Source organism: Gouania willdenowi, chromosome 12 (genome assembly GCF_900634775.1).
Source record: "Gouania willdenowi chromosome 12, fGouWil2.1, whole genome shotgun sequence".
Lineage (NCBI taxonomy): Eukaryota > Metazoa > Chordata > Actinopteri > Blenniiformes > Gobiesocidae > Gouania > Gouania willdenowi.
Genome location: NC_041055.1, coordinates 2,979,658 through 2,999,756, shown reverse-complemented (window position 1 = coordinate 2,999,756; position 20,099 = coordinate 2,979,658). Strand labels below are relative to the sequence as shown.

The window sequence follows — 20,099 nt, the reverse complement described above, 5'->3', positions numbered from 1 at the left end:
TTTCATGTCTCTGAAGACAAGATAAAGTTCCTACATTTGTTACTAGTCGCTATTGAGAAAAAAGTCACTAAGAGCTCCACAGTTGTGTGCATTCACGAGGATACAAGTGAATTCAAAACAGAGAGGGGAAGGGGAGCGTAGTTGATTCCATACAAGTCTCACAATTCTACATACTGCAGCTTTAACACAGGAGGTGGACATGTTTGTCAAACTTTGGTGTAGTGATTACTCGTAGACTTCCTGTTTTAAGGTGTCTTCCTTGTCCAGCTGAAGAAATGAGTGGATCTGTAGTAGGACGATGACAGTGGCGTCCACCACCATTTTCAAAGTTCCATTTCTCCTTTCTCAGTAGGTGCAACGTCAGAATTCCTCACAGTTATTCTACGGAGAGCGGTGACGTGGTTTCCTCTTGTGTGTTTTTCTACAGTATGTTGTAAGTTTTTTGGTAACTAGGGACGAACTTCCTCTTAGCAACAAAGCAAAGGACATACTTTAAAAAACAAAACTCCTTTTTTAAATTTGATTAGTTTAAAAATATTGTAAAAGACTAAAAAATGAATGAAATCAAAGTTATTTCACTAAAACTCTTTATTTAATCCCCAGATCTTTGTTGTATCACACAGTGATGTTTCTACTCCACACATCAACATCCTACTTTCTAATGCAGCACCGTTTCTTTCTTACTGAATCCTTTCTGCAGCACAAACCTCAATGTTCACTTCAATTCAGTGGCTATTTGTTTATTAAGATCATTTTTGTCAGTAAAGAAACAAAAAGTAGATTTTGTTTACACTTTTTTTAGCTTTTGAACGAAAACATTGTGAAAGTAAACTAAACATTTGAGCCCGTAGAAATTATCTTTACTCTGAAATTTAGATTAGTCGACATCTATTCATATCCCAGTAAATTTTTTTATTAATGTTTTCTATCTGACGTAATTCAGAGTTTGAATGTTCTCCTGGGTTTGGGGGGTGGTTTGTTATAAAGGAGTGATGGAGGAAAATCTGGGTTTTACTGGGAACGAGAACTGGGTTCTTTGGCCTGCACTTCCCTCCTCTGGCCTGCAGGGGGCTCTATAGGTTGTTGAGCTCCAGCAGGGTTTGGTCCAACACCTGATGCATGTCCACGTTTTCCTCCTTGGCCTGAGCCAGTTTCTCTACAGACACAAACACACACATGGACACTATGACCACCCACAAAATAACAACAAAAAGACCAAAATTACACTAAAATAAAATGGGACCAAAATTACTCAAAAATACCAAAAAAAAAAAAAAAAAAACCAACAACAAAATGATAAACAAAACAATCACAAACATACAATAAAACACAGACTGTGGCAGACTGCAGCCACACTCCAGCCATTGAGTATTTACTAGTTTAAAGTAGTGTACAGGCTGACTCTGTGTGACCCCAGTGGTGTATTAAATCAGCTGGTGATAGTGTTAACTGGTGACTGAACTGATATTGGTGTGTCTGGTGTGTTGTTATGTGGGCGGGTCTAGTGTTTATTTTTCTAGAGTTGATTTTCTGTCGTTTACGAGGCACATCAGTGTGGTTTCTCTTTTTGGTCTTAAAGCTCGTTTGTTTAAGCCAAATTTTGTTCAGTTCTTTTCTCAGTTGTTGTGTAAGTGCAGAGAGAGTGAATGTTCCCTCTCCTTGTTCCTGTTTCCACACAGGTGTGCCTTGTCTCTTGATAACTCTCTGTCACTACTTGATGATTTATTTTTGAACGTTGACTGTTTTGCTCCATTTCATCTTTTCTCTCTTCTTTCCGGTCAACGTTCTAGTTTTCACAACCGTTCACATTCTGGTTTTTATGACATAGTGAACGACAGAAATGACAAAGTGAAGGAGAGAAAAGAACAGAAGATAGCAGGATTTATTCACCAACATCCCCATGAAAAGCCAAATAGCTACAATTAAAATAGATTAAAAAAATCATCACCCTTCAGCTTTTTTTTCGAGCTTGAAGTGAAACATGATATCCTGAAGCCACAGAGTTGATGAACTTTACTCAACTCTTTATTGTGAGTCACTTTGATTCATCAATAAAGGCCCTATTCTCCAGTCTGGACTTAAGTGCTTTTTTACACGCCTGCAGTGACGCAAATATTCCCGACATGCCCACCTCACGCAAATCAACCAAAAGCGCGTAGTGTGTGAATGAAGGCGGTCTGAAGTAAAGGAGGCAGAGTGGGCCATGATGTCATTATTTTAGGGCTGTTTAGAAATCACGAAACATGGAGTTTTCCCAACGCTTGTAAATGTCATTGAAATCCATGAAAATGATAAAAAGTGCACTTTTAATTTGAAATGCCTTCGTTGATAAACAAAAGGTTGATTTGATCAGATTATTGATCAGATTACAGCAGGGTGAGGATCAAACACATTTTTCTGTCTGAGCTACAGTTAAAATCGCCTGTGGCGCCCCACAGTTCTCCCGTTCTTGTCCTCCCAAGTTATATGTGATTGTCTTTTCATGTTTCTCTGGACGGGATGAAACTGAAATGAAATTTTGTTGCTCTGTTGCATGTGCAATGACAAATAAAGCTGATTCTGATTCTGATAATGAAATGTAACACATTCTGTCCAGTACCGGTAAATGTTAACATATTAGAAATGCTGATGGTCAATCCTTTGGCGTGCTTGTGTGACTCCTCCCACCCCTGTGACAGCATGACAGTGTCACTTTGGATAGATTCTTTCTGGGAGTCTCTTCTGCAATATTAAGAGTGCATGTGGTTTAAATTGTAACTAAGTCCATACTTCTAGTGCAATATAATGTTTCACCTTATCAGGGCGCTGCACTTGTTCCAGGTTCAGAATCGCGTTAGAGGAAAAGAACTTAAGCAGAATCTGTGTAAAGCCAGATTTGAATGGAAACGCCCACATTTTAGGGCCACCCAGAGTGAGTAACTGGGATGAAGGTGTGCAGAAGGAGACATGGAAGAATAGAGCCCTAAATGTTTTAGTTTATACTTTGTTGTGTAACAGAGAAGATGTGGTAAAACACTATGTTCTTGTTTTTGCAAATTTTGTTTAATCTTCCATAAGCTGTTACTCCGTTACTGTACTTTTTTATTGTTTTTCATGTACTTGTCTTCTGTGCTATTTATTTGTTTTTTAGTATTATTTTGAAACTGTAAACATGGTATGTACACAACTGTAAAAGAGATTATTAATCTCAATGTGGTTCTACTAACTAAATAAATGCTAATGAACAGCCATGTGCTTTTGTAAGATGTGACTCTTTGTCAAAGTCAGAACTAATCATTTTGGCTTCTGCTCGAGTTTATCTGTTAAACATTTCTGACATGGTTCGTATAGAGAAAAAGTATTTTCCCAGATTATCGACTTGGGAGAAGCTGGAGATGAGACAAAAAGACAAAAACAGCAGGAGGAGAGAGAGCAGGACGGGTTGGAAATCATTTAATACACAGACAGAAGAAGACACGGCTGTGGACAGTGAGAAGGTGAAGCAGAAACGCAGTTGACTGAAGGACGAGCGAGGGACAGCAGCAGGAGAAGAAGAAGAAGGAGGAGGAGGAGCATCTACAGTGTGGTCATATCGTTCAGCGCCAAATCCAACTCCTCGCTGAGAGCTTTGCCCTTCAGCTTCTGAGCATAGACTTCATCTGAGGGTGGAGAGAGAGAATGATGAGGGGAGGAGGAGGAGGAGGAGGAGGAGGGACAGTAAAGAAGAGAACGTAGAGAAAAATCTAACTTCTTTTTTCAGTAAATGTTGAATTTCCCACTACTACTATACTTCCCATAATCCTCTGCACTACTAGTTACAGTACTTCTTTTTTAACTTCAGCAGTGTGTCCACCCACAGCGAATCATTATCTGTTCCAGACATGGGCAACTGGCGGCCCATACGCATACATACAAAATGACAGAAAAATACACAAAACAAAAGCAAAAATACATAAATAAAATACAAAAAATTACAACATTGCAGGAAAATACAGTAAAGACAAGAAAAACCCCAAATTTACTCCAAAAACACACACAAAAAAAAATAATACACAAAATGACAAAAAAATATACAAATTTACAGAAAATGACAACAAAAGTACGCAAAAAGACAAGAAAAACACAAAAAATGACTCCGCAAACTCACAGTACTAACAAACAAGCACAAATGACAACATAGATACACAATATAACTAAAAAAAACAACATTTTACAGGAAAACAAAAATGCACAAAATGCAATCATAACAAGCAAGATGACATACACAGAATGACAGAAAAAAACACACATTATTATAAAAACTCTTTATTCTTTCCTGTATTAACACTCAGATTGGTTATTATTCTAAATGCTGACATGAATGTTGAGAATGTGGCCCTTCCATCAAACAAACACATTTTTGTGGCCCCCGCTGTGATGATAGAAGTTGCCCACCTCTGCTCTATTCTATTTGATTAGATTCTATGCTATTATTCCTATTATTCTATTGAATTCTACTCTGAACTGTTCGATGACACATTATAGCCTCTATATTTAGAAGCATGTTTATGTTTCATTCTATTTGACCTATGTCTACCCTGGGATAGATGATCTTCAGATAGAAAGTGCCTTCCTCAGCCTGTCCTGGTGCAGAGGGCGTTAGAGGTGTGAGCTCTAACATCACAGATCCTCCCTGAGCTCCACTCACAGCTCAGGTTTCTGTGCTCAGCTGTTGGCGCGGTTCCTCCTCACAGGGATTAGACTTTCTATTTGTTACCCAGACATCCCCGTCTGAAGGTCACACACACACACACACACACACACACACACACACACGTCAGCGTTTGAATACCTTCCAGATCATCGATGGTCTTCTCTAGCTTGGCAACGGAGCGCTCAGCGAACTCAGCTCGAGTCTCGGCCTGAACAGAGCAAGAAAAGAACATCAGGGACTTTGTCCAACCAATCAGACGCCGGGTGGTCACATGACGTCATGGTGCTCACCTCCTTCAGCTTGTCAGTGAGGACTTTGATCTCCTCTTCGTACTTGTCCTCCTTTTGTGAGTACTGGAATAAAACAGGAAGTTGGAATCAGAACAAGCTTTGATCGTCTCCTCGTGTTTACTGGTTTACCTTCAACCATTTACAGTAAAATAAACTATTTCCACACGTGTTAAACTAAAAGGCAGAGTTTGATCTTTGTGTACCAGTTGTGTAGTCCTCTGGATATGTTAGCCTGGTTAGTTGCTCTCTGAGTTTGCTAATCTTAGGCTGTATTATAAATGTCTTACTAACGTTCTACTCATACTAAGTCTGACATCAAAATTAATATGTAGTGAATTCACATTAAATAGTATGAAAAGATTGAGTACGCAAGAAATACTCGGATGTATACTATATCTGGCCATTTTTGAAGTATGCACGGTGGAATGTAAAATCGTCCTGGGACCGGCCTCAAGCTGAAAGTTAAACATCCCCTTTTCAAAATAAAATAATCTCTTCTTGTCTTCCATTAGTTTTTTTTAACGATTTTGTAAATTGTGCTCTTGTTTTGAAGTGAATCAGAAGTTTTGTCAGTAGCACAATGAAGGGTCTCTGAAAAATTCCGAAATGTCGGAATGAATTGTGTTGTTTTATGGATGAAATGAGCACATGTTGATATTCTACTTGGTGACTTTCTCACTTCAAATGTTTTCAGAACTTTCAAAGTAAAGGTGGAGAATCAACAGAGATATTTAGCCTCAGTGTGATTCAGGTTTTTATCTTTGTAGGTTCCAAATGCATTTTGGGAAACTTGGAAGTATCCTTCAGTGTGAACGCTCACTATCCTAATCATTCTAATAGTATATAGTAGACAGTATATACTCATTTGAGTTCATAGGGTATAGTACAGAGTGTGACATTTACAACACAGTCTTATAGTTGAGGGTTTAACTGTTTCTCCTGGTCACTATGTCTGTCCACCTCTGTGACTGTCTGTGTGTAAATGCAGGTTTCCTTCTTGTCTTCACTCAGGTGTGCCTGATCTCCTCATGGCCTCCTGTTTCGATCTAAGGAGCGTCTGTGATGAATCGTCTAACCATCGTCTTCATTCCATGTTTTCCCTTCCTCGTCACTTCTTAGGTTTATTCTTGTAAATATGTCATTGTTGGAATGTTTGCTCCTTGGCTGTGACTCTACCTTATCTGACTGGGCCTCCAGTGACTTCAAGTTGTTGGTGACATTTTTCAGCTCTTCCTCGAGGTCACCTGATTTACTGTGTGTGGGAAGAGGAAAGGAAGCAGAAAGAAGAGGGAAAGGCAGTGATTGAAAGACAGGACGGATGGAGAAGCATACAGCAGCTGAGGAGCTGAACAACAAAACCAACCTGTCAAAATGAAGTCACCGAACTACACACAGAGTTTATCATCGACATCTAGCTGTTAACATGAGCAGCACTGTGGACCTATACATGACTACTTATTGAACAAAAAGTTACAAAGTGACAAAGAGTCAGAGAAGGTTAGTCAGAAAGTGGAAAACCTCCAGTGTTGTTTGACATGTGACTCCTGTAAACCAGTGGTTCTCAACCTTTTTAGCCCGTGACCCGCCAAAATAAAGGTTCCAGAGAGCGGGGACCCCCACTGTAGCTGAAGGTGGTTGAACACAGACATGAACATTGAAGAACAGTCATGTGGAGACAGGAACATCTATAAGGGGGAATAAAGGGGAGAGATTTTTGGGGTCCATCCATAAAGTCAGTAAAATGATGGTTTATTGTTCTATGAATCTGTGATAATCTGTGATAAATAAGTTAAAAGTGACAAAAAATGGTGGAAAAGTTGATGAAATGGGATTTTAAAAACCAAATAAATTGGTTAAAATGTGTAAATTAGAGTGGATAAAATGGACAAAAAAAGGTAAAAAGGATTCAAGTGTCAATATTGGCTTAAAAGTGACAGAAAAAATTGTGAATGTGGTTAAATTGGCAAAAAAAATAAGCACAAAATCTGGTGAAGAGGTTAAAAGTGGCAATAATATGTCAACATATGTGACATTAGGTGGAAAAGTGGTGGAAAGGGTTTAAAAGTGCTGAAAATGTCTTGAAAGTGGAAAAAATGTGTAGAAAAGGCGTTGAAATTTGATGGAGAAGTGTCAGAAATGGGAGTAAAGTAGCAAAAATACATTAAAAGGAGCAAAAATATGCAGGAGGAAACGTGATGAAAATAGGTTAAAATACAGCAAGTTTGGTGTAATTACAAAAAATAGGTCAAAATAATAAAAAATGGCCTTGAATCGTTCAAAAAAACATTCTTAGTTTCTTGAAGGCATCTGGAGTGTCTCGCAAACCCAAGGTTGAGAACTCCTGCTGTAAAGTATTTGTGTTAGAGTTAGTTTTATACTTAAGCTGTTAAAAAATGAACTCTGAGTGAAAATAAACATACTCTACACCAGTGCCAGTGCTGATAAAGTCAAGTGAACACTGGAGGTTTTTCCAGTGCAGTTTTCCAGGGGAAAGCTCAGGTTGGAGCAGCAGAAGAAGAGTCGGAGCACGGCTGAGTTTGTACCTCCTCCTCGCCGCACATCATGGACTTCAGATTGTGATCCATGAATCCAAACTGCTCCTCCAGCTCTCTCACTCTCCTGGTTAGTGCGAGCAGCGTGAAGAGAAGCAGACGGGCAGCAGCACTCAGTGAGGGTTAAACACACACAAACATTTACACACACACACACACACACACACACACACACAGCTCTGCTCCTGCTTCACTTTGGAGGAAGCTTTGAAACACATTTACACAGAAACCAGAGTGAGTGTGGGAGAGTGGGAGTGTTACACACTAATGTCCAGTAGGTGGCAGTAATTCAGCTGAAGATAACTCACTGTCAATGATGCTCTAAGGCATCATTCAGTTCAGGGGCCAAAAACAGATAAGTTTGAGTGGGACGCATTAGTGCTACTTTGCATTTACATAGGTAGAAATCATATCAAAGTATGTACACATAAAGCACCGACAATATCCAAAAAATAGGTGACAGTGTCAAATAATTTGAGGATTGACAGTTAAAATGACGTTCCATCATGTTCTCCAACCATGGGATAAACAATGAATCCCTGTAATTATTGTAGAGTTTCATTGAATTTGTGACTAATTTAATGAAACTCCACTTAAATAACTGTAAAGTTCTACTTCCAAATGAATCTGTTGAAAGTTTAAAAAAAAAAAAAAAAGTGTATTATTTTGCATGGATGCCAATATTTACGTATGTTTGGATATGATACAGTGATCTGAAATTACTCCCAATTTCTGCTTCATTTCAATAAATATTTCCCAGGAAAAGTTTCTATTTTTTTAATATTGCCAAAATTCCTGAGCTTAAGTTCCCATGGAAATTTGCCAAATATTTTTAGTCCCTTTGCAACCCTACTGAGATGTACACAACTAAATTATTCACGCTCATTTTACTTTGTCCTGTGGGCTGATTTGGATGTTTTAAAGGACCAGATTTGGCCCCCGGGCCTCGACTTTGACACGGGTTCATTCATGAATGACAAACAACTCATTGAAAACTGTAAAATTACTATTTTCTTTTTAATCTGTAGCTTTCTTGATGTTGTACATATACAGTACATTGTGTATGTTGTATTTTATGTATCGCTAAATATTAATATTGATATTTCACTGATGAGATAATGAAGAGCTGATGTTTTAAAAGTCAAAGTTTGGGGATAAATGATCTGTTATCAATCAGCCTTAGAAGATGTAAGTGATGGGTTATTATGGGATGAGCTGAGATCAATGTGTGTGATCAGTGAACAGGAAGTGAACACACACACAGCGAGCAGGTCGGACACACTTACGCCTCAGCAACCTCAGCTCGCTCCTCTGAGCGCTCCAAGTCCCCTTCAAGGATCACCAGTTTACGAGCAACCTGCAGACACACACACACACACACGCAGACGCACACACACACACGCGCACACGCACAAATTTTTTTGGATCGATACGATAATCGTGTGATGAAATATCGTGATATATTGCCGAATCAAATGTTTCTTACACTCTTAATGCAGATTCATACAAATACTTCAGTGTAAAGTCTTCAATTAGCTAAAGCTAATGCTAAAACGACGCCTCACCTCCTCATACTTGCGATCAGCCTCCTCTGCGATGTGTTTGGCCTCCTTCAGCTGCATCTCCTGGATCTCCATCTTCTCCTCGTCTTTGGACGCTCTGTTCTCTATGACCTTCATCCCTCTGAGGTCACACACACAAAGCACACGCTCATCAATAATCTGCTGAGGTCAGCGGACTAAGGATGATTTACAGTGATCAGGAATCAATCATGGTCATAAAAACAGACCAATCACAATCCTCACTGAGGCTGATCACATGTTAACAGTGACATCACTAACACTATAACATGTTTGACACAATAGGTTCAACTGTCATGTTGACATTATGGAATCAGATTTGTGTCAAAAAAGAAACAAACAAATTTGTGAATTTCAAAAAAAAATGAGTGACAAAAAATCATCTAAAAAATAAAATATTACCTAACCACGTCCTGACTTTTTGTTTGTGATTCTTGACTTTTTGCTTGTGATTCTTGACTTTTTGCTTGTGATTCTTGACTTTTTGCTTGTGATTCTTGACTTTTTGTTTGTGATTCTTGACTTTTTGCTTGTGATTCTTGACTTTTTGCTTGTGATTCTTGACTTTTTGCTTGTGATTCTTGACTTTTTGCTTGCGAATCAAAAGCAAAAAGCCAAATATCTATATCACAAGCAAGAAGTCAAAAATGACTTTTTTGGTAAAGTCTTATTGTTTGCAATTCACAAATTTTTGTTTGTTTCTTTTTGACACAAATCTAATTCCATAGTACATCATTATCATTAATATTATCATCATTATCATTAAACTGTACATGGATTCCAGCAGAGCCGTGTGACACAGTCCTACACACTCAGGTATTAGATGCTCAGAAAGGTAAGGGCTGTTGTTGTATTAGTTCACTGAGTAATAGTGTTTGAGGACTATTTAGTGACTGATTTTTGATGTGTTCTCACCTTTCACTCTCATCTGCAGCTTTCTCCGCCTCCTCCAGTTTCTGCAGAGCAGTGGCCAGTCTCTCCTGAGCTCTGTCCAACTCCTCCTCCACCAGCTGGATACGTCTGTTCAGAGAGGCTACCTCCGCCTCAGCCTGGAGACAGGATGAAGGTACATCATCATCATCATCATCATTGATGATATGTGATTACAGAAATTTCTCCTGGTCAGTTCTGGTCAGACTGCCCTAAGCAGGCCAGATACTAGCGTACACTGATAGCATTCACCAAGGTCTCTGCCTGAGGAAGTTCTAAATCCCAGAACGGTCTGTTTCCCAAACCCTTTGACCAAATAAACCCTGTGTCAGCATCTGACCAACAACCCTAAAGCTGGACTCCGTCTCATTTCTCCAAACAGCCACAACAATCATGGATCATCATCAACTATACCATCATCACCTTCATTCAACCTCCACCTCCACCTGAGGAGACAGGGAGGAAGGTACCATCATCATCATCATGATGACTCCTTCAGTTTTTCTGCTCAAGAAATATTGAACAAGCTGCTGCAGGATGTGAGAATATTAGGATTTTTAATCACAAGCTGAAAACCTGTTTTTTTCTGTTGGGCTTTAATAATTTTTCAAATTAACAATATTTTTATAGTTTTTGTTTGGTTTTTTTTCAATTTTTTTTTACCCCCAATACATTCATACCACCATCACAACCATAACGTAATGTAAAATGTGTATTTCTAAAGCTAAAACTATATCAAATGTATGTATAAAACACTTTAAGAATAAAGTTTATCATCAAGAAACAATTATAGTTATTATTAGTTGTTCTTTCTTAAAGGTGTGCCATTTGTTATGTTAGAAATATTTTTGCTAATTGTGTTGCATTTTGTTTATCGATTTTTTTAATTCTATAGTTTAATTATTTGAAATATCAAATCTTTTATTAGTGTTGTTTTTCACTTTTACTGCTTTTATGCCAATTTTATAAATTCTTTCATTTTCTGCTTTAAAATTAAAAAATAATCTCCGACTCTATGATCTTATTTGTCATATTTTTAATTACTTTTATTAAATTATTCTGTGCTCATTAATTAGTCTCTCAACCTTTTTCCGTGTGTGTTTTTTATTCATTTAACCTTTTGTCAGTTACTTTGGTAAAATCATGTAAAGCACTTTAGACTACAATTGAATTTGTTTGAAAGGTGTTGTAGAAATAAAGTTAAATGATTTATCATCATCATCATCAACAACAACAACCTCTACCGGAGGAGCTCAGAGAGTAGGACCTTTTTACCGCTTAACCTGGGGCCATTATTAAGGTAAAGTTAAGGGCAAACCGGGACAGTGTTCCCCTCTCCCGGTGTGTCCCGGCCGGTATGTCCCGGTGTGTCCCGGTGAGTTACCCGCCCTCGGTGCTCCCTCTCGGCCTCCATCTCCCGCTGCAGCAGCTCGTTCTGCTCCTCCGTGTCGAACAACATTTGTTGCAGGCTTTGGATTTTCCTTCTCACCGAGTCGATGGAAGACGTCGTCGCCATTTTGTGTCCCTGGGTGTTGTCATAGTAACGGAGTGCGCGTTGTCGTAGCAACGGAGTCCGCAGCAGGTGAGTTGGCGGGATTTACTCACTTTTTTGATTAATTTTAACCCGTAAATAATCAAAAATTAAGTGATATATTTATAGAGTAGTAAATAAAGAACATTGTAGACCACGTGTGTCAAACTAATTTTAGTTCAGGGGCCAAAAACAGATAAGTTTGATCTGAAGTGGGCCGTAGAGGTGGGAAATCGAATCATTTCAACAGTAGTGCTACTTAGCATTTCCATATACGTATAAATGTTATAAAAGTGTGTAGATCTATATAAGGCATTAGGTGATAGACAGGTAGTAACTATATTTTATTATTATTATATCATTTTGGGGAAATTTTGTCAAATAATTGGAGGATTGAGTAGGATTTTGGAAAAATTAGGTTTCTATCAACAATTTCAGAGTAAAAATGGCTTCCATGGTGTTATACAAGCATGAGAAAACTGCCAACCCCTGAAAATAGTAGAGTTTCATTGACTTTTGTCACAAATTTTACGAAACTCCACTTTAATAATTGTTAAGTTCTACTTTCGAATAAATCTGTTGAAATGTTATGTATTATTATTGCCTGGATGCCAATATTTATGTTTGGATATTATACTGTAATTTAAAATTAACCCCAATTTCTGGTTAATTTCAATAAATAATTTCCATGAAAAGTTTTTTTTTTTTAAATATTGCCAAAATTCCTGAGCAAAGTTCCTGTGGAAATTTGCCAGATATTTTACGGCCCTTTGAAACCCTACTGAGAGATCCACAACTAAATGATTTGATCATTTACACAATGATATGGGGCATCCATTGTACAGTGGTACATGCTAAAAGAAATAGCAACTTTTCGCAAAATTTAGCAACAAACCACTATGCAGATAGCGCTCAGTCTCGTGAATGAGCTTTTATTTTGGTACTTTTGGTGAATTTGCATATTAGCAAAATATTTCACCCATTTCACCCGTAACATTTAGATTTAAGATTTAGATTTAGGTTTAAGATTTACATTTAAGACATATTTAATATTTAAAATTTTGATTTAACATTGACATTTTTGTGAATATCACAAGTTTCACAAATATTGTTGTAAATCTGGTCAAAAGTACATAAAAAAAATTCACATACGTTTTTTAAATGTGGTTTTTTCAAATGTTTCCGTTTATTTTAGCATGTGTAACTTTACAATCTGCCCCTCATGGAATGACTCAGTCATTTTTACATGACCTTGTTTGGTCCTTCCACTTATAAGAATAATTATTGTAATATTTATTAATACTGTCAATTTTAAGTTCTGCAAAGTACACTAGCTGTAGGTTTAAAACTATATGACATGTACTAAAAAAGACTCACAGAATTTCATGCTGCTACAACGTGTATTAGCAAATGTAATAATTAATTACAGTTATGACATTTCCTATGAATAGGAAATCTATTAAAGTACAAAAATCATTTCCCAAGAATAATGAGATAAATATTAAAATAACTACACTAAACACTTAACTGTGTGTGTTGGACAGCCACAGGTTGTACCTCATAGTTAACACGGTTCATATTTATGATATATTTGTTCTCCCTTAGGCGGTATTTCTATCACTCACATAGTGAGCAAAGGTTAAATGTGGTCACAGAATTTACGGGGTCACAGATTTCAGCGCTACACCGGCAGAGGAAAGCTTGTATCCAGCAGTTACAGATGTGTGTGAGAGCATAAACAAATCCTCTCTCTTCCATTTTTGGTAAGAGAGCAGCTCGTTCTGCTCTCAGCACAAACACAGCAGCGCTCGCTCTATAATTGGTCATGAATCCCATCATTCAAACAGTTTATCCCACTGATGGTAAAACAAAACCTCAGTGTGTTTGGTGGCGTTAGAATGCTCAACGCCAGGCGAAGGAAACACGAGCTGCTGCTGTGTGCTGGATTAAAGATGGGGCATAAAATAGAAGTGACACACGCCATTTCAGGAGATGAGGGTGAAAGCTGAGAGTTGAGGCGCTGACAGCTTTCATGATTTGTTGGCAGAATATGAAGCGACAGCAGAGATTTGAGGCTGGGATGCTGCTCAGCGAGGTTTAACTGTAGCTCCTGATCACTAAACAGATTTAAATGCTATATACAGGACGTAAAGTGTGTGTAGAAGTGAATATAACTGAGATCAGGCAGCTTTTAAAGCTCACATTTCATCAGAATCATTTACCGTTATGTCTGTTACTGATGTTCCGTCTTTACCTTCACGACTTCACACGCTGTGATACATCAATTATGTGTCGTAGTATCACCGCTCAGCTCATAAAGTGCCTGTAGAATTACACTGTGGAGATTTTTACTGAAAAAAGTCCCTGTTCTGTTATTAATTAAAAGAATTATCCACCAAAAACGACTCATTCTTAAATAGCACAATAACATAGCCCCGCCCCTTTACCCTTTGAACCTGCTCAGGCAGCGCTGCTACATTCTAAGCTAACCCAAACATGTGGAACTGGTGGCTATGTGCTAAGCTAACCCAAACATGTGGGACTGGTGGCTATGTGCTAAGCTAACCCAAACTTGTGGGACTGGTGGCAACATGCTCAGCTAACCCGAACATGTGGGACTGGTGGCATAGTCACCAGTCCAACATGTGTGTGACTGGTGGCTATGTGCTAAGCTAACCAAACATGTCGGACTGGTTACTACATGATAAAGCTAACCCAAACATGTGGGACTGGTGGCTACGTGCTAAGCTAACCCAAACATGTGGGACTGGTGGCTGCATGCTAAGCTATCCTAAAGAGTTAGACTGGTGGCTATGTGCTAAGCTAACCCAATCATGTTGGACTGATGGCTATGTGCTAAGCTAACCCAAACTTGTGGGATGGGTGGCAACATGCTAAGCTAACACAAACGTATGGGACTGGTGGCAACATGCTAAGCTAACCCAAACAAGTGGGACTGGTGGCTACGTGCTAAGCTAACCCAAACATGTGGGACTGGTAGCATAGTCACCAGTCCCACATGTGTGTGACTGGTGGCTATGTGCTAAGCTAACCAAACATGTCGGACTGGTTGCTACATGATTAAGCTAACCGAAACATGTGGAACTGGTGGCTATGTGCTAAGCTAACCCAAACTTGTGGGACTGGTGGCAACATGCTAAGCTAACCCAAACATGTGGGACTGGTGGCTATGTGCTAAGCTAACCTAAAGAGTTAGACTGGTGGCTATGTGCTAAGCTAACCCAATCATGTTGGACTGTTGACTATGTGCTAAGCTAACCCAAACTTGTGGGACGGGTGGCAACATACTAAGCTAACCCAAACAAGTGGGACTGGTGGCTACGTGCTAAGCTGAGACTGGTCTCAGTGTGAAGTTCCTTCCTAATTTCAGAGGAAGAAGCACAGTTGTCATCTGTAATACGTAGAACACAAAGATTCATCTTGACGTTTCCTACTTCCTCCCCTGGAAAGATACACAACATGTTTGGAAGAAATATGAAACAACCACTGCACAGACTGACAGAAATGAGTTATTAGACAAATTGGAAAGCTTCCAGATGGTTCCATTCCTAATGTAATGTTTGTAAAAACAGACTGATGGCAGCAGACTGTGATCATGTGACATTAGAAGCTCAAATCTTTGTTCTAAACTCACGTCTGTTGCTTTCTTCTCCGCCTGCTCCAACTTCTCCTGAGCGTCTTTGAGCGACTCTGAGTATTTGTCCAACTCGTCCTCCACACCTTTCAGCTTCTTCTGCAGTCCCAGGAGCTCCTCCTCCAGCTACACACACATTAGAAACACTTTGTTATTAAAAATGTTCCTTTAGGTTCTTGTTTCTGCTGAAAAATAATAACAGTAATGATAATAATGAGAAGGGCGCACGGTGGGTTGGTGGTTAGCACGTCCGCCTCACAGCAAGAAGGTCCTGGGTTCAAGCCCTGGGGTGGACACTGTGTGGAGTTTGCATGTTCTCCCCGTGCTGCGTGGGGTCCTTCAGGTACTCCGGCTTCCTCCCACAATCCAAAAACATGACTGTAAGGTTGATTGGAGTCTCTAAATTGCCCATAGGAGTGAATGAGTGAGTGAGTGGTTGTCTGTGTTGCCCTGTGATGGACTGGCACCCTGTCCAGGGTGTACCCCCGCCCAGCGCCCTATGAGAGCCGGAGATTGGCACCGGCAGACCCCCGCGACCCTGATAAACGGGACTAAGCGGGTATGAAGATGGATGTTGAATGTTTCTGCATGCCACTAGGTGGCAGTGGAAGGATAAGGCTGTGTTTTGGGATACTTCCAAGTTTCTCAAGATGCATTTGGAACCTACAACACCAAAAACCTTGTTCACACTGAGGCTAAATATCTCTGTTGATTCTCCACCTTTACTTTGAAAGTTCTGAAAACATTTGAAGTGAGGAAGTGACCAAGTAGAATATCAACATGTGCTCATTTTCATCCATAAAACTCACGGAAACACATTTCACGCCGACTTTTCGGATATTTTTGGAGACCCTCCATTGTGCTACTGACCAAACTTCCGTTTAAGTTTGAAACAAGAGCCATATTTACAAAAACATTGAAAGACTAATGGAAGACAAGAAGAGATTCTTTTATTTTGAAAAGGTGATGTTTGATTTTTAGCTTGAATCCAGTCCCAGGACCATTTTACATTCCACTCGCGGTTGAGTATGACTAATGTGCCCACCGTGCATACTTAAAAAATGTATATAGTATACATCCAGGTATTTCTCTCATACTCAATCTTTCCATACTATCTAATGTGAACAGACTACATACTCATTTTGATGTCAGACTTACTATGAGTAGTACATTAGTATGACATTTCAAACACAGCCATTGAGTCATACTCAACACGCCCATGATGCATTGCGAGCGGAATAATAAATGGTCCTGGGACCGCCTTCACGCTAAAAATCAAACATATCCTTTTCAAAACAAAAGCATCTCTTCTAAGATGGACACAGTTTGCATGAATCATAACATAATCTAACCACTAGAGCAGACATGGGCTCGTCTGTGAACGGTCACATTTACAGACCTTAGAGTCGCTGTTAGTTTACCAATAAACGGGAAGAGATTTGTCATCATTATAATAAGTGCTGACTAGGCCACTGGGAGTGAGGCCCAAGGCCAAGGCTGACTTTATAATAATGTATCATGTTTTTCTGCAGTCAGTGTCTTCTCCTCGTTCTTCTCTCTCTGCTCTGTTTCAGGTGAAGCTGATGATGTCAGTTCCTGATCTGTGGTTCACGGCTCAACTAGTCTGGAACACTCTGATGTTCTATCTTTCTATCCTGTTCTGTTGGTCCTTCTGTTCACTAACCAGTCAACGCAGATGGCTGCCACCTCTGAAACTGCTTCTAATGGAGATTTTTTCCTGTCATGTGGATCTTGTTGCGTTTTTTCTTTCTTATGAATTTTATATTTTGATAAGTGCATTGAGATTACTTTGTTGTACATTGCGCTATACAAATAAAGTTGAATTGAACTGAATTCTTCTCTTCCATTAGTTTTTTAAGATTTTTGTGAATAGGGCTCTTATTTTGAACTCAACCAGAAGTTTGTTCAGTAGTAAATGGAGGACAATATGGAATCGCTGAAATTTCGGAAGGAAATGTGTTTACGTGAGTTTTATGGATCAAATGAGCACATGTTGGTCACTTTCTCATTTCAAATGTTTTCATAATTTTCAAAGTAAAGGTGGAGAATCAACAGAGATATTTAGCCTCAGTGTGATTCAGGTTTTTGTCGCAGGTTCCAAATGCATTTTGGGAACTTTGAAAGTATAATTCAGCGAGAACGCTCATCATCCTAATCATACTTATAGTGTATAGTAGACAGTATATACTCATTGAATTTGTAGTGTAAAGTATGTTAGTATGACATTTACAACACAGCCCATGTCTCCTGTTCACTGTGGATATAAAAAGCTGTTAGTGACAGTCAACCATCCTGATGACATTGTTCCCACAACAACTGTCTGATCCTTCCTGACAGCCGTCCCCAAATAACTCCCACAATACCAGCAGGGCTACGTCGAGCAGGACCGGATCCAACAGGGCGGGGCTCTGCAAGCTTTACCAGGTCTGTTGTATCTTTGCAGTCTGTGGGGGTCTATGGGGGTCTCCTGAGGCTCAAACACACTCAGGCGGACAAACGCAAAACGGAGTCCGCCTGGCCAAGCTCAAATTTTATGACCGTGAGGACCTCCCCGCGTAGTTGGTGTCACACGAAGCACTGCTCAGCATTGTATCGACCAGCATTAAATGTAACACCAGCCTGTATTTCAGCCCATGGTGAAACAGAGGAGAGATAAACACAAGCTACGACAGTAGCGGCACCTTTAAAACACATCCCAGGAGAACAAGGACTACAGAGAAGAGCTAAGAATCATGGGACATGTAGGATGTTAATGGAGCGGACAGTCCTCTCAGAGTCCGTTGTGCTTGGGGTCCGCCCATATATGTTTACGGTTTCTAAGGTTCTTAGGGGTCTGTAGGCTTTTTGAGGTCCTTAAAAGTCTATGTTGGGTTTTTGTAGGTTCCTGGTGTGTGGGGGGGTGGCCGCTGGGTGTGCTGGGCCCTCAGTCCAGCATTCCTGTTCAGGTGTGCTGGGGGTGTGGCCTGGGGTCTGGGGCGGAGCTAGGCTTTCTATAGTCACATATCTGTTGTACGCACCAGCATGTCTAAGAAAGACTATGTTGTGACACAACATAGAAATATGTGCTCCCAGCAATAATCATAAGCACACATTCACCCCCTCTGTTCACTCTGATGTTCACTGTCTGAGCAGTGTAATGGTTTCTCTCTACATGTCACCACACTGACAGCAGCTCTCACTGCTCTCCGCGTGTGTAATAGCATCGCATCATACCAACAGCACCCTCCCGTCCTTCTCCTTCATGTCCTCCCTAACTCCTTTACCCTTGTATCTCTTGCCCCCTGGTTTAACACCTCCCTCTGTTTTTGTATCTTTCCTCCCAATAAAGTTAAGTTTACCCTTCCTCTGGGTTGAGGGCTGGGGTTGGAATAAAATATGCATAGCTGTTATTAAAAGATTGCACTACATATAGTGTGGGACTATATGCAGACATGGAAGAAAAAAAAGAGAGTCCCTGGTGGTTTATGGGGTCTGTGTTGTCTTTCGGGGCTGTTAGGGATCTGTGGAGTTCTTTAACAGTCTCTGGGGGTCTGGGGGGGTCTTTGCGGGTCATTGGAGTCTTCAGGGTCTTTGTGGGGCACAGAAATAGAGGAGCCGGAGGAGGATGTGATGAAAGGAGGGATTGAGCAGGAATCCTATGAACAGATGCTTTGCTGGCAGAAGAATAAAGTCAGAGCTTTTATTAGAAGCAGCATCACTTCATCAACAGCTGGACTCAGCCACAACATTAGGACCAGGACCACAGAGGGACAGCAGTGAGACAGAGATGAAGACTTTGGATCCTGGCCCAGATCAAGGAGATGTTCAAAGTTTTCATCACATTTAAAGAAATGATGTCGTTCTTCATCTTTTCATTGTTGATCAAACGCGAGTGTGATTCTCAGGTTGTTGTCCTCTTTCTGTCTTGTATGTCCCTGAACCTCCAGGGGGTCCTGGAGGTCCTCGTCCACCAACCCCCCATATAACAGAGGTGAACCTGGATTTAAGGCTTTCATTCCGCTCTCTATGAGTGTGTGTGTGTGTGTGTGTGTGTTTGTTTCTGTGAGTGTGTCTGTGAGTGAGTCTCTATGTGTGTGTGTGTGTCTCTGTGTGTATATGTGAGTGTGTGAGGACTCTAACCTGTTTACACTTGTCCTCCGCTCCCTTCTTGTCCACCTCGGCCTGCTCTGCTCTATCAATGGCGTTCTCCTTGTCCAGCTTCAGCATCTGCATCTTCTTCTTGATGGCCTCCATGGTTGCTGTTGGTGTGTGTGTGTGCTCAGACGGAGAGAAGAAGAGGAGCTGTGAAGAGAAGCTGTGGAATCACGGACACTCACAGAGAGAGTGGCAACTACACTGCACTCGCCTCCCGCTGGACCCACATACACCTCTGTCCTTATTTAGTCACACTGATACAGACCCATCCCTCTGTCACACACACACACACACACACACACACACACACACACACACACACACACACACACACACACACACACACACACACACACACACACACACACACACACACACACACACACACACACACACACACACACACACACACGATGATGCTCCTCCTACTCACTGATCTGAATCAGGTGCACAGCCTGATATATTTGTAATGTTTGAACAAGAAAACTTTAAAATCTACATTTGATTTCTTGTATCTCAGCTTATTTTACTGTTGTCAAGTTATTTTGGAGGGCACACAGTGGATTAGTGGTTAGCACGTCTGCCTGACAGCAAGAAGGTCCTGGGTTTAAGCCCTGAGATGGACACAGTTTGCATGTTCTCCCCGTGCTGTGTGAGCGGCTTCCTCCCACATCCCAAAAACTCGACTTTAAGGTTGATTGAAGTCTCTAAATTGCCAGCGGGAGTGAATGTGA

At 40.2% G+C, this 20,099-nt stretch overlaps 1 protein-coding gene across 2 annotated transcripts; it reads right to left on the bottom strand.

Annotated features, from left to right (window-relative positions):
- Window positions 1-570: 570 nt before the first annotated feature.
- tpm2 (tropomyosin 2 (beta)) lies at window positions 571-19,609 on the bottom strand. 2 transcript variants are annotated; one of them, XM_028462487.1, is made up of 9 exons: window positions 19,351-19,609; window positions 15,211-15,336; window positions 10,010-10,143; window positions 9,080-9,197; window positions 8,801-8,871; window positions 6,139-6,214; window positions 4,963-5,025; window positions 4,811-4,880; window positions 571-1,156 (listed from the first exon to the last, which is right to left on the bottom strand). In XM_028462487.1, the coding sequence occupies exons 1-9, from the start codon at window positions 19,462-19,464 to the stop codon at window positions 1,074-1,076; spliced, it is 855 nt and encodes a 284-aa protein (XP_028318288.1). In that variant the 5' UTR covers window positions 19,465-19,609; the 3' UTR covers window positions 571-1,073. The 2 variants fall into 2 exon arrangements, with proteins under 2 accessions (XP_028318288.1, XP_028318287.1); XM_028462486.1 differs by lacking the exon at window positions 571-1,156 and adding an exon at window positions 3,416-3,638.
- Between the last annotated feature and the right edge of the window lie 490 nt (window positions 19,610-20,099).